This window comes from Anser brachyrhynchus (assembly GCF_964034855.1).
Source record: "Anser brachyrhynchus genome assembly, chromosome: 5".
Lineage (NCBI taxonomy): Eukaryota > Metazoa > Chordata > Aves > Anseriformes > Anatidae > Anser > Anser brachyrhynchus.
The window spans coordinates 31896503-31912048 of record NC_137699.1 but is presented as its reverse complement, the minus strand read 5'-3'; the positions used below and the strand labels follow the sequence as shown (position 1 = coordinate 31912048).

The following is a 15546-nucleotide window of genomic DNA, read 5'->3' as shown; positions in this document are numbered from 1 at the left end:
CAGAGCTAATAATGTCAATCTACACATGCAGTACTGCACGCAGTTACACCATGTCCTTCGAAGTGCTGCAGTAGCATGAACACAATGAACACTTTCATAGGTCAAAAACATGGCCCAGTCCCTTTCTTTCACCACACAAATTGCTCCAGGTGCTCCTTCAGCTGTTTTTCCCATAGCACAGAAGTATTTTTTCTCCCATTTCCTAAAACTTGGTTCCATATTAACAAATTTGTCACTTCAGAGCATAATCAAGACTCTCCCCTAATCTCAACACCTGTCCTATCCTGGAGAGTTGGTCTTGTATTCATAGCAATAATAAGACCCTTTTATTATCAAAAGCCAGATAACCCCAAGCATCACCTGAGCTGCTGTGAACAGTCTCTTTGTGTATCACAACTGCACAGTGCAGGGCTGCTATTGTGAAAGACTGAATTTGTCATCTAGTCATTGCAGAACTGTGAGAAAAGAGCCTCAGGCAACCACCTTACCCCAGAAAACCTCTAGGATTTTTGACAATGAGGAATCACTCCTTCAGGATAACTCTGCAAAAGACCATTTGCAGGGAAGCATTGAACAGCTGCAAAACTATGTCTGGAAGGTTGTTCAAAAGGTCTTCTTTCATTACCATATTCTGTGCAAGAAGCTAGCAGCCACTTCCCATCCTCTGAGACAAAACACTGGAAGGAAGACTGTTGACAAGAACACTCAAAGCAGGTGAAGATGAGTGAAACACAAAAGCCAACAACAACTCCAAGAGCGAATGAAAGGAGGAAAAATTGGGAAACATGACAACTATTAAGGCTGATATATAGGTGGTTCTGTGAATAGCAGCTCAAAGAATACTTTTGACCATATGAAACAAAGATAACCTGATTCAGGGTGGGTTTTGATTAATTTTTTTTAATGGATGGTGAAAAATCTGTAGATTTTAACACTGATTGTAACTTGAAAAAAGCTTATTTTCAAAGACAGGTGAAGAAAGCCAGCTGATTTAAAAAAATTATAGTAGACAATAACATCAGAGATAACTTTCAGGGTGTCAATAATTAAGATAAGCAATAACAAACACAATGGATTAGCTATCAATGAGAGAAATTCCAGTTCAAGGGATTGCTGTTCTGCTGAACAGAAAAACACATACGAATACTGGTTTGATTCACATTTTTAATGTGCTACAATATTTCACCATCTCAGAAAACATGATATTAAATTATATGGAATCTATCTCCATTGGTAAAGTAACAAGGTAACAAAACTAAATGTAAATCTGCTGCTTTGAAACTTGTTTTTGATTAAACCACTGTAAATTACAATGTTCATCTGAACAGTCAATTAAATAGGAGGATTTGAAGTCCAGCAAGTCCTCAGGATGACACATTTTCTACTGCAGATTAAAGTGTCAAGCATCAAACATTTTAATCTCACGAGATAACACACAACCCCAGAAATATCACATGGAAGGTTAAAACTAGCAGATGATAGCTAATAGTTTCTCTGCTTCCTCCGTGCCACTGCCATGCGCAAGGCCCGAATAATCAACTTCTCATTATTCAGGACATTGTAATCAGTCAGCTTCACCAGTTTGTCAAAATTCTCTTCACTGAAACACACCTCCCTTGTTGTAAATGGAGAGAGAATAGTGGAGACATCAACTTTGCCTTCAGACATCTCTTCAGGACTCCTTTCCACACCTGAGGGAAAAACCACAAGATGCACCCATCAGGTTTTATTGCAGCATGCGATTCCTATCACTCATTTAAGTAATTATAGGTAGAAAATGGAGATTTGGAGGGAAAGAGATGATTTGTCAGAGGGATGTAAAAGTGGTCAAGTAGTATCATGTTTTTCAGTGTTTGTCCAAACCTGATGTACACCCAAATGTCTGGGAACGAAAACAGCACATATTATCAGCAGAAGCATTTGTAGACCACTCATTAGACAACAAAGTCTTGGCTGCTCAAACTAGGAAAGAGATAGCAAGAGGAAAACGAATCATCTTATACTGGGCGAAATAACACTCACTGGAAGATCAGGAGAAATGATGGCCCTTCAGAGAGAGATCATAGCTCATATTAAACAAACAACAACAAAAAAAGAGATCTCAGTCCACTCAGTTCTGAAGTGATGAATGAATTATCCCCCAAAACTTCCAGAAGGTTGTGCTTCTTTTTGCAGAGAGTGGTGCATAACAAGTGTATGTCAATAGAGTAGAGAACCTGCTACCTATGCTGTACATATTTTGGGAGTTTCACCCTTGTGCTATATTTACAAAATCCTGTGGAATAAACGCCGGTTTTCATCTCAGATGTATTACGAGAGCTTCTGTAGTTCCTACAGTTCAGATATAATGAGACAGTATTTATCTTTGTCAGTGATGAGACTGCCAATATCAACACTAGAACGAAGGTCAGAATTGACAGTGAGACATTAGATATGAAATGGAGAGGACACACCAGGCAATTGACTTTTTATTAAAATTGCTAGCCACAGATGACTCACCAGGAGCTTTGTAATTCTTGAAGGTGTCATTTACTAGGGGAAAAAAGAGCACTGTTGGAGCTCGTGGACTGTCAGAATCTTCAAACACATAGCATTCCTTCAAGTTTTCCCTGTCTTCCTCGCTTATCTCAATTTTGGGAAACGGAATTCCTTGCCCCGATATGTATTTTGCAATCTGGTCCAGAGGCTGGATAAATGAATAAAATAAATAAGAACAACCAAAAATCAGAAGAGATCTAGAGTTTTGGGGGGGGGTCTTTTAAAAAAAAATAAAAACAAACAAACAACAACTTCAGCAGCTAACATTAATATTCCAAGGCTTGGATCTTCCTCTGGGAAGACATTGATTTTCAGAGAGAAACGGCTGTAACCACAGCATACATTACAGTTATCTTATTTCCTTCATTGCTTCAGGCAAAATAAGAAAATAGTCACTTTATACAAACTTGCAAATACAGCCAAAAGCCAGAGGACTGATTTTACAGTTCCAATTAAACATGTTCTATAAATGGGTTCAGAAGGGAAAGGCAAAGAAACTGCAAGAACAGAGAAGGAACCAATCAGTCCAGATATTCCGCATCGCCTTGACTTCATTGTTTACAGCTTTCCCAGTCTTTCTGTCCTCTGCGTGGTTTGTGACTGTTTGCTAATGACTTCCTGTTAACAACTATCAACATACCTTATGATCTCATAAAAAAAAAACACAATTTGTTTTAACGGCTATATTAACTGTAGGCCTACGCTTATTTTCATATTAATCTCCCTAAGTACACAACAGTAATTATATTACTTCTCATTATTAACCAAGTCCAGTTTCAGCCAGTCCATTTCCCTAAGACTAATATTAGAAAAAAAAATAAAAGACGATGAAGGAAAAGGATCTCAGATGCCGTGACTTTTCTTACCAGTGTCTGGGACCCTCCACTGTAATTTAAATGCAGGATGACATCCACCTCCCTTTTTGATCTCAAAAGTGGTGGGTAGCTGGTATTGATGAAAAATCCGGTATCAACCAGGGAGAGCTCATCATCTGCTGTTTCCATCAGTTTATTTGGGAAGGAGTCTATCACTGTGTCTGAAACCCAAATATTTCTTGTCAATAAGTGAAAAACAAGATTGACTGCTCCTCGTAGAAAGTTAAAGATGGAAGAATGGAACCCCCATTTTCCCTGCCTTTGATGACTCACAAGCAGCACTGATTTACAGGAATAAATGACACAATACAGTTCCTTCCTTCCTGGACACCTCATGCAGCTTTGGCCCTAAAGGATAGGTCACTCCTGTCTCCTCAGGTCGAGCTTGCATTGTCCACTGGAACACAATCCCCAGACAACCAAGTTCAAATTTACCCCCAAAACAAACAAACAAAAAAATGAAATGCATTTCAAATCTGGTTCCCGTTTCTTCCATCTAAGGAAGGGAGAAGTGGAGTTTCAGAAGTCAGTCATGTTTCCTCCTGTCTCCGCTTCATAAATCCTAAATGAATTCCCAAGCCTAAACCTGCCCAAAATGTTACTGAAGAACGTGCTATGTTACTGTGCCTTTCCAAGTACAGAATCCATCGCTCTCCAGGTACTTGCTGTGCATCTGGAAGCCTCTGATAAAATTGGGATACTGTGCAATTGTTGGGCGTCCTGTTAAGACATCTCGCAGAGCAGAGGAGAGGGTGGATGAGGGAGCGAGTAGACATGTGTCAATCTCATAAGGATTCATAGACAGAAAGGGTTCTTCCTCTGCAAGAAAGGAAGAAGTAGTTCTGAGTTTAGGACACTTTCCTGAAACAATCAATATTTTTAAAAACTGAATAACTAATAAACACAGTTGTCACCATCCCAAACCTGAAGGTAAACCAAATGTAGTTATTAGCCCTGAAACTTGTAACTCTGAGCCCAAATCAAACTCAGAATTACACTCTGAATTAAATGACAGCTACCTGCAGGCAGCAAGATCAAGGCAATAAACAATAAACTCAACCTCACACTCTAGGCTTCCTCAAATGATGCACACCTCTGTTGCAGCGTGAGGTGCAGAGAAGATCCAAGTGCTAAAACACAGGTCAACAGCACTGGCCTTTGAACAGGAAACCTCCAGAAAACATGTGACTGTCACTCAGCTGGAAACATTAGCTAACTTACGGGGCCAGTCACTCTGGTGGTAAAAATAAATAAATACATAAATATCTCACCGATATCTTTTACTCTGTCTCTGGTCCACCTACACCAGAAGTCCTCTGAATCAGCAGCCAAATTCCAGACATACATCACATCTATGGAAAATATACTACTCCACATGCCTGTAATGTGAAAGAGAGAATATAAACTGATTGGTGGAGTAGTTTTGGAAGAATTTTAATTGATACATACCTTCAGTCATTCCCCTTGGATACTTCCTTTCTGTCTGGATGGATATCTTCGTGGGCACACGTGCTAAGTACATCCTCACTAATGCAATCTCACACCTGCTCAGCCTGTTTGCTGGTGTCTTCACAGGGCTGTCCTCCACAAACCATGTGCTCACTAGCACCAACTCTCTTTTGAGTAGGCCACTTTTCCCTCTATGCAATAGTCACCTTGCATGTAGCAGATCCGAGTCTCTGGAAGCCTCTTCACCAGCCTTCCCATAAAAAACTCACTTCCAAAATGTTCTGCAGGAATAGACGCTCCGTATTTCAGGAGACTGACTTCATAAGGAGTGAACTCCAACCACTCTAATGGAGACAACAGCCAGATTGTGAAAAGGTGATAAAGTGTTAACTACTGCTAAACAGAATAGTGACTATGTACAAATTAAAAAGACACTGTCTAGCTCATAACATGCTGTTTGCCAGCTAGTGCTGTACCTATATTGCTCACAGTATGCTGAGAGAACACATGATGCTTTCACATCAAGGGAGGGTAGTCCTAGGCTGTGAAGTCTTTTGACACAGCAGTCTCCAGCAGACAAACCTTGGTATGAATGAAACTGTAAGCATTCGCTGCAGTTACTATTGCCCAAAAGCACGTATTGCTCAGGTATAACATCGTTGCTTTAGGGCAACAGTGACAGAAAGCCTAACATTCATCTGGCATCATGTACTCAGCTGTCCATATTAAATAAATACCGTGAAAATCAATAGCAGAGGAAACTGATTTTTGTGCCACTAGACCCAAAAATATGAAGTTCTCTAAGTATTCCAAATAGGACTAGGTGTAAATATCAGAAGTCAGTTTAATTAACAAGTTCCTGTGACCAGGATAACTTGTGAGTTTAGCATCTCCTCTGGTATAAATATATTTTTGCTCCTAGCAACATTGAGAAACGATCTTTTTGTGATTAGAACAAAAGGAGTATTGTGTTATTGAAGCTGATTACATCCGATTAGTCTTAGTTCAGATTACTTAAATTATAGAAGTATTAGGAAACTAGATTATAATCATTACCTCTGAATGCCTGAGCACTATAGTTGGACTTGAGGTTGATGGCCACATAGATGGGCAACGGGTTCTGACCATTATCCACTGCCTGCCGCTGATCGGAGAGTCTATGTTCGTCTTTCTGGTTTTAATTAAAACTGGTTAATGGAATGAGGTGACAAACAACTTGTACTTGAAATTATATAATGTGAACTGTGAGCTTTATCCAGACTCTCCCTCCTGATTTCATCTCACTGGACTGTTCACAAGTCTATCTGCCTTGGCATATTCCAAACTTGGCAAGTATCCCGCAAGCAACAGCCCCTACATGGGTTCTCAGATTTTGAGATACACAGAGAGGTTGAGTGTAGATTTAGCAAGGAAAAAAACAGTTCCCAGAAATAAATACGTGGCTAAGTGAAAGGTAAGGTACTTTCCTTGGCTGGATTTCAGGTAACAGATTTTATCAGATTCTAATATCATTCTCAAGCATATTCATATGCAAGAATATATCGTATTGCACATGACAATGTAAAACTTCCTTGTATAAACATAAACCAGGAGTAAACTATTAAGTTATGCTATTTTAAAAGTAATGATATTTCTATCAATCTCTCTTAGGCCTTGATGACATATTTAAAGAATGGCCTTTCCTATTATTTGAATAATCCCCCTATATAAAGCCTGTAACTAAAGCACTTTGTAAAAGCATATGTTCAATTATGTGAGTGAAGTAAATTATTTCTAATTTATAAGGACCTCTTCTAGTCATGTTTCATAATATAATGTTCAAAGTGATTAGGGTACATTTCCAAATACATTTTTCATAAGGATTTTTCTTTCTTTCTCAAGAAGAGAGAACACTTTTGAAATGCCACAGCTCCTTCAAGGTCAACCTCACTTTAAAATGAGAGTAGTGTTTTAATAATGAACCTCAATATACAGCACTTAATCAAACACTAATTATTTGCATTAGTAGTACTTAACAGCATCCCAGGATTTATTTTTTCTCCTTTACAGTTACAGATGTTCATCAGGCTTCTGGGAAAAAAAAAAAAAAGAGTAATACCTTATCATGTAGCATGGATTCAATGACAAGCCCCCACAGGTCTATGAAAGATGTGTTATGTCCCTCCTTAGTCCTCTCCATCAGGTCATTATAATAGTACTTCAGACAGTCCAGACTAAAACAGCAGATCTTGTTTTTGGTTACTTGCTTGCGAGCTTCCTTGATTGCCTCTTCCAGATATTTTTGTGACCAATTAGCATCTTCATACAAATTTGCCATTGTCCTGAATAAACATTAGAAGGGAACAATGAAAGAGAACTGTGTAGTTTGGCTTCAGACAACATTTTTGCAAGCTATTTGCCAGTTTCAATTCGTATGCGGGTTCACAACTGAAAACTAAACACACTTGTTCGCTGTCAAAATGAGAGGATTTCAAAACCTCTCCCAGGCTTTCCTTGCTTTGATGGTAAGACTTCGCAGGCTCAAGAATAATCTGAGAAATTCAAGGAACTAAAAACTGCCTAAGGCTATTAAATACACTGACTCCACAAGCCCTCAGAAAATCCTTTTCTTGTAAGGTGAGAAACACTCTAGGGAACAGTCACTACAAGTTTGCTCTAGTCTAATATTTTTTCCCAGGTATCTGCTGCTGACTCCTGTCTGTGAGAGGACTGGGCAGTTCTCGGGTCTGTGGCATGTCCTGGTATGACCAGTCTTATCTGTCTCCTTGAAATCACAGACAGGTACACTCAGATCTCCACATGCATCAGAGAAGCTGAAAGAATACTTAGACAAACCTGCCATTAAGTTTTGGACGTATATAAAGGACTGACAAAATTCACTGAAAAAGCTGTCTCCACTTTCAGACAAGTGTAGAGGAGTGGATCTAGCTAGAACCCACGTGCTTAAATACTTTAAAGGTATTTTAAATGTGACATTGTCTGCTGTATACCCACTGGGAGAAGAGAGCACTTCATAATGAGCAACAGCAATTGCAGTCTGTCTGAGGCTGGTAACTCAGAGTCATTTTCTGGATCATCTTCAACAACATTAATTCCACTAGACCCAAAAATGTCCTTTACCAGAGGAAGATGCACTCTAAATCCAAAATGGAAGTGAGATTAACCAGCAAATGGCAGGCATAAATTCTTCTTCCCATCTTTCTTCAATTTCCCGTATAAAGACAAATTCACTGCATTCAGTCTAAGGTATAATTGATAAAATATGAAAAGGTAATACAGCATTTACATGAAATATCAGGCATAGGCTGTGTCAATGTGGTGACAAAGCAGCTGATGAATGTGATGATCACTTATTGGGTATGTTTTGTTTCTCGGTTCTAGGTGGAAATGAGAAAATTGAAATCTTTTGCTTTACTAAATGCATCATAAACTGATGGTGCTCTACAAATAATCAATAATATCAAGCACAGAGAACAAACATGTATCTTGTTTGGGTCATTCTTACCATGTGGTACCCGATAAACCACCGATGTAGGAAATACAGTCTAACAGATTGAGTTTCTGGAGACCCAGTAGGCTGCCATACATTGCTGTCAGTGATCTCGTCCCTCCCCCAGTAGTCGTGATGGCCACCACTGGCACCTGTTCAACACAGCAAGGGAAAATGATAGAAAAAGCCATGCACATACTAGAGATGAGCCTCTTACTGCAGAAATCAAATAATAGGTTATAGGCACTGATAGCAAGCAATGGCATTACTTTGTGTAAAAAGGGCGTGATGCAAAATGCTTCCATTGTCACCATCGGATTGATTGGAGAGGTAAGGCTCACGTCTTACCCACTCAGATTGGGTTGGGGGAAGTTGTTTACTTAATATGTAATTGGAAATCAACCTCATCACCCTGGAATTCTTCTCAAGGTGTATTATTAGAAGCCGGCATAAAAAAAATACAGGATTTACCATGGCAGGGCAGATTAGGGATTCATGATTCTGCCCCTAACAATGATCAGTGTCTCAGAAGAATGCACAGCACCCTGTAATCAGCCAAACCACACAATAGCTGAAGCCTTCCTGACCTCAGGCCAGAAATTACTTTATGTCCTGAGGCACAATCATTGACAGAGCTTTTTTTTTTTTTTTTCCTTCCTAAATTCCAAGTGCAATTGAAGAGACTATTCTTCTCTTAATCTTTTCCTAATCTAGTATACCATTTGCTTCCGTTAACATCTCGAGTTGTGTGGATGCTTACATGCTGTATGGGAAATGTCTATTTTTACCTTTCAAGTACTAACTTCCAATTTCATCAAGTGATCAACTGTTCTAAAGACAATGAATAGAACTTGAAGAAATTATTTCTTCCATCTTATAAAACTACAAGAAACAAAAATAGCTGTTCTTCCTACCCTGAACTTAATAACAACTTAAAATATAAGAAATTATACAATAATAATGAGGAAAAATCTGATCATCTTCATTAAAATAAGAAAAAAATAAATATATATTTTAGGAAAAGGGAAAACCAACTTTTTCAGCACAAATTAAAGTTCTAATGATACCTTTGAACTGAAGATATACATTTTTTTAAGCCAGTAAACAAGGGAGTTAGGATATTTTCAAAATTGTGAGATTAAATACATGAATAGCAGTGCCAGAGTAACTAGACCTTTTTCAAAAACAAACTTTCGTCTTACCATTTTGGCCTTACCATCTCAACCATTTTTCCATGTCTCAGGAAACTCTCAGACAACTATGTAAAAGTGTTCCCTTTTATCTGTCAGCTAACAAAGATTCTTGCAGTTGGTGTGTTCGTACTTTTCTGATTTTCTACAGTCCAACTAGGCTTAAGCAGTTACAAAGCTTATACTGAAATATGGAAGTAGGAGGAGGACCTACAGTGATAAAGCTAAACAACTTATAATCAACGATTTCATCTGTACAGCTCAACTATGCTATGAGATTCACTCTCTTTTTCCAGCTTGGCAGATTTATTCCAATAGTAATTTTCCCAACAATGCATCTTTTCTGCTGCAGAAATGAACCAAAGTATTTTTAATTGTGGTTTCTGTGTGAAAATTTAACTTCCTCATCTCAGACTCCTCTTATGAATGCCATTAATATCGTCTTGCCTCTCCTACTGAGCTACAGCAAGCTATTCCCCAAACAGCACCCCCCAGCTGTTCTGTATCTGCTCACCATAAATTTTCTTCCTGAGACACATGAGCAATACCAGGAATAAACAGCAATGGGTTAAACTGTGTCTGTAAAGGCACATCATGCCTTCTCCACACAAACCAGGACACTGGCTTCTCTTGCGAATCTCTTTTTCTAGGTGGCTGGGCCTGCCCTAGAACAGCAGGATTAATTAAGCTATTTTACTATTTCATGTTTCAGTTTGTGATCCAGGCCCCAATCCCTGGAGGAGAATCACTACCAGGGACCATATGGCTTGCCTCATGCTCTTTCAGATCTTCCTCCAAATTAAGAATCTTTTTCAGAGCAGCAGCAACATATTTCTTCCTTTTCCTCAGAAAGTCCTGTTCCTCCATGCACAGGCTAAACCCCAAGCGCACATCCAGGTCTCCTGAGCTGGAACAGACAACAGGACAAATCAATGCACATGTCAGTTATAGCCAATTTCAGGACCTGTAAGGGCAGTTAGTCAGTAAACTCCACAAACAAGCTATTTCTAAGTCTACATATTATTCAAGAAATAGAAGAAAAGAAGCATTTCTATTGGCAGCAAGAAGTAGTGAAGATAAAAGAAGTGTCCAAGGCACCTTAGATTTCTTGTGAATTAGGGCACAAAAGGCAAGACACAAGCTAGAGAAAGATTGACAAAAGAGGTGTGTTTTTTCCTGTATCTATTCCGTTCTGTCACCACAACATCCTGGAAAACTCAACTGATGCCAACATCACCTGTTCTCAGGTTTTGACTGCTCACTAACATTATCTGAAAGTGAAGGTCTTAATGAGGAGTTTGATGGAGCTTGAAATCACAGGACAAGTCCCACACCATCGCTGCTCAGACTGTCCCATGAGATCCAGCTAGAACTGGAAGCTTTGCAGCATTGCCTGTCCTTGCTTATGTTGGATAAATAGATGAGTAATCCTAGGCAGTGCACATGACCCTCGTGGTGAGCATATTTTCTGCACACTGTTCTGCCTTTGTTGGTTTGTGGTGGTCGCTTCACCTGTGCTTATCAATATGCTCACTCACAGCTACACTGATTTGTAATGCCTTTCACCTGTGTGCTGAATAGATTTCTAGGTAAGCATTTACAAGCTTCATCCTGCAAATATGTAAAAATATCCATCATTTTTTTCTGCAGACAGCCACACTGAATTTTCTCCCCTGAAAAATGTGAAGTACAAGCCACAGGTTTTGCAGAAAAAAAGAACAAAACCAAACAAATGGCAATTAAATTTTTTGTGCCTTTCGAAGGGGCAAATATGCTTATTACTGAAAAGGGCACTCAATATTACCCAAATCTTCTGTATCACATCCCCCTCTAGTGGCTGAAAAATATTATTTTGAACATTACTTTCATTAGTATTCCACGAACACAAATGTTTCAAGGGTTAATGTTAGTATCTTCTGTTCTCCAGAAAAATTTGTACATGATAGCTTAATTTTGAGAACAGAATAAGGTGATTTGATTGACCTAAAAGCAAACAACTTTTTAGTGTAGATGTAAAAACACTAGCGCTTTCTTTTCTTCAGTTGCTCTTTCTATAATCTGTAAAATTGACATTTCAGTAGATTTCTTGTGGGCTGAGATTGATAAGGTAGATCTCTGTCCTATGCTCTAAATTTTATCTACACAAACTCCTCCCATACTCTGAATATCAGAGTTGCTTCCCCTGCATATGTCACACAATAGTGAGGTTGTTAGTGGTTGAGTTAACCATATGGAGTCTTCAGCTGTACCATAAAGCCTCATTCTTTTCAATTTTACCCTTCGCTGCTGCCATTCTGTTCCTGTGAGGTGCAGAGGTGCAGCTGGTCAGGTCCAAGTTCACATTTTGCTCAGAAGCAGAAGGGGCAGAAGCCAGGCTGCCCTTCAGTTTGATTGTTTGGGAGTTTGATTTTTTTGTTTGTTTTGTTTTGGTGAGCTTGCAAAGTCAAAGAGGGATAGAGTTTATTTCACTCATTATGTCAATAGATTTGCATAAAGTGGTAACAAAAATAATGTGCAAAAAGTGTAATTTCATTCATTTCTAAGAATGGTAGTCATAAAATGAGATAACTTACTCTGGAAAAAAAAAGTCTCAAACTCACATTGACTTGCATGATCCTGAAACTACAATGGATTTGCACTTACCTCAGGCACCACCTGAGTACAGGAGAAAGCACCCACATGGTGTTTTCCTCTCTCCACTGACTAGAGAAAAAAATAACTTGTTTACAGTAATCCTGCACACTAGGACAAGAAGAGGCTATCTTACCATTTTCTTGCTGTCAAGCACACCTCAAAGGACTGATCCTAGAAATCAAGAAAATAAAGTTAATTACTACCAAATTTTAAAATATTTCTTTCCTTCAAGCTCACACAAGGCTCATTCAGTAAGAAAGGAGCTTCTCAAAAGATAGTTCGTATGACTAGGATTCATATTGTTCTGGAACCAAATTCACTCTTATCTAATAAGCTTCCTTGGGACAGTGAACTTGCATGTTACGCTAACTCACAGCATGCACAGTTAGAGCAAGCACAAGAACCAGAAAAGTTATCTCACTGAAAAAAAAAAAAAATATATATATATATATATGTATATACACACAAACCACTCAACATCAATATTTAGGCAACATCCGAATTAAAAATCCTTCCAGAATATAAGCTTAATAGCTATTGTAGAATTACCCCAATAACCATAAAGAAACCTTGGAATACATGTGCATATGACCATCACTTTTGTTCCTTGAAACCACCTAATTCTAATTTTGGTATGTGGCTTTGCAAAGATTTAACTATTATTACAGTGATTGCTACCATCTGCTTCCTTTAAAAGCAAATAGGACAGTCTTATTTGTTAAAAAAAGATTTTGAATAAATATCCATGCAATTTTACTCAGTGATTTTGCATAGTTAGTAACCTTATCTCTATCAGGATATAATTAAGCACAATTTGAAACTATTTATTTCAAAAGGTCCACAGAACTCACCTCTTCTACCATTATTTCCTTCTGCAAAGGGAGTGAATTCAGAGGGAAAGAAAGGACCCCGTAGTTCTGTGTTTCATTTTTATCTGCCAGCTGAAACAATGTGAAAAACAGGGGGGATACATGTGAAAGGTTTATCATCTCTAGTACTTCTCTTAAAAGGGCTAGTTGGCTTCACTGTTTACATTCAGTTCTTCTGCTAATTTCACTATGGTTAATGATAACGTACAGAAGGGGCATATACCTCTTCTGGTAATGTGATATCCAGTCTTGTCTGGTCATTTATGACACAGTGAAATACGATGTTTTGAAGAACGGGGTCAGCGCCCAGTGAAATCTTCTGGCTTCCTTCATGGGATCCCTTCACTGTAAACATAAGCTCCTGATCTAAACCAAAAGGCAGGGAACAAAGAGAATTTTAAGTGGTTTTTTTTTTTGTTTTTTGTTTTGTTTTGTTTTGTTTTTTTAACTATTCCAAGGAAACACGCATAACTGATAAATAAAATCTGCCTTTAACATGTACGCTTTTTGTCTGACCTTTCTCACACTACAATCATTAAGTAGACTATGGGTGGCCAAAAGAAATCAAAAAATAATATAAAACACTTGGTAGATCTGTATAAATCATTAATACACAGAAATCACGCACTTTTGAAGTCCTGTAGTGTGTCATTACGCTTTCCAAAAATACATAAAACCAAAACTTTGATTTAAAGGTGTGTCAGTTTAAAGAAGCTTTGGATAATTCACACAATTAAAAAATCATTTATTGGATATCAATCTGTTCTGGTTCATCTTGTATATTTTATTGTATATCATATTTCCTAGGCAGGCGTTTCAGACTCAAAATCACGCAGAAATACTTGACACATGCCCTCTGCCATTACTCCTCCATGATAATTGTGTCACCAAAACTGAAACTGCCTGCCAACGCAAAAGCTGTTTCTTCACAGAGAAGTCTCGACATTTACAGAGAGATTGTATGCTGTTCCCTTGCAAGATCATTGTGTAATTTTAAGTGACTAGCTTTTCCTCCTCATGCTACATTTCAGACTGAATCATTTTACCATACAACTCAGCCATTGCTACCATTTTCTTCATAAAGGTCAATTTTCCATTCATGAACTAAGTAGAAATAACTGATTTCTTGAGATCTGCCCCATGAGCACCATTACATGAGCTGTTTGTTTTAACTGAATGAATTTAAAGACTATTGAGGAGTTCTGCTGTATTTATAAGGGCTATATTTTACAGGCAAAGTCCTGTTTTGCTAGTGGTTTGCATACTCAACCCCAAATTAAACATATAGGATAAGCCTTCTCTATATTAACTTGATTATAAGATAATTTTTTAAGGATTCAACTTAGTTAACAATTTTGAACTGACAATAACTAAAGAGAATGCACTAGTCCTCTTCCCCCCCCCCCTCCCCCCCCCAAAAAAATAATTCTGGTATATATGGCATTAGTTTTGCATCAATTCATCAATTTAAGATCTGCCAGGGAACCAAATACTTGAATAACTTAAATTTAACAGATACAATCTTTCTGCAAGGCTGAGCATGGCAAAGTTAAGTGTTGTGTGACACAGCTAGTGTAACATGCACAACAGATTATTAGTTTTTCAACATCTGTTATGACAACTGAATCACAACACAAAAACAATAGGTTAATGAAGCAATAACCTCACTTGTGGATTGCTGCTTCAGCTTGCCTGTATCCACTCTAACCTCCAAACAGGAAACCTCGCGTGCCTGCAATAAGAGAGGATAAACGATGATTAAGAGATGTGTAAATATCTTTGCAAGTTATTCATACTGTCCTTCACCAACCCCTCTAGCTCATCAATGGGCAACATTATTATTATCTATTAATATCTGCTCAGATGATGTAAGGATAATACTGACATGGTATTTTTTCTAGGTTGGAAAGTAAAGAGAAACAATTCATGAGCTGCTTGAACCTGGAAAGCCAAAGAAGTGATAAAGATGAGACCTATTCAAAATAACAGGTGTATTGAGATACCGATCTCTTTTTATGAGTGTTTTATCTCTTTCTTCATTAACCCTTGTTAGTTCTGGGCATCATGTATAAACAATGGGTACAAAATTACTCGTTAGTGCCAACTACAGACCTTTATTCTCAGTAGGACAACCTGGCTGACAGTACTGGCTTTGGGACATAGCTCAGTTTCCAAAGTTAAAAGTATTATGCAGTCATACGGAAGATAGTAAGAAATAAACATTACCACTAGTACTCCATTAGTAATGATGCCATCAGGATAGTCCAGACTGAAAAATAAAATGGAGAATGCAATGTTATCCATGGAACAACTCGGATAAACATTTGATTCTATCTGTTAATACATAGCTCATTTCATTCACCCACCCCACCCCACATCAGCTTTGACATTTAATGTTCATTCTCATTCACAAATTCTTTAAAGCTGTTAACAAGCAAAATTCTAGCGGACCATCCCATCCTTCTCTCACAATAGAATACGAAGCTGGGCTTTTACTGCTG

At 38.2% G+C, this 15546-nt stretch overlaps 1 protein-coding gene across 1 annotated transcript in view; it reads right to left on the bottom strand.

The window, feature by feature from the left end:
* Positions 1 to 880: 880 nt before the first annotated feature.
* The window catches only part of LOC308196178 (cytosolic phospholipase A2 epsilon-like), a 32669-nt gene continuing 18003 nt past the window's right edge, over positions 881 to 15546 (bottom strand). Inside the window, exons 7-21 of the mRNA XM_080594853.1 lie at positions 15272 to 15314; positions 14714 to 14777; positions 13269 to 13411; positions 13028 to 13117; positions 12310 to 12347; positions 10314 to 10449; positions 8368 to 8504; positions 6961 to 7183; positions 5919 to 6033; positions 5069 to 5206; positions 4685 to 4792; positions 4041 to 4232; positions 3405 to 3574; positions 2500 to 2686; positions 881 to 1691 (exon numbers count right to left, since the gene is read on the bottom strand). Of these exons, the coding sequence (XP_080450979.1) occupies positions 1483 to 1691; positions 2500 to 2686; positions 3405 to 3574; positions 4041 to 4232; positions 4685 to 4792; positions 5069 to 5206; positions 5919 to 6033; positions 6961 to 7183; positions 8368 to 8504; positions 10314 to 10449; positions 12310 to 12347; positions 13028 to 13117; positions 13269 to 13411; positions 14714 to 14777; positions 15272 to 15314 (1993 nt within the window). The 3' untranslated portion in view covers positions 881 to 1482. The remainder of the gene's footprint in view (positions 1692 to 2499; positions 2687 to 3404; positions 3575 to 4040; positions 4233 to 4684; positions 4793 to 5068; positions 5207 to 5918; positions 6034 to 6960; positions 7184 to 8367; positions 8505 to 10313; positions 10450 to 12309; positions 12348 to 13027; positions 13118 to 13268; positions 13412 to 14713; positions 14778 to 15271; positions 15315 to 15546) is intronic.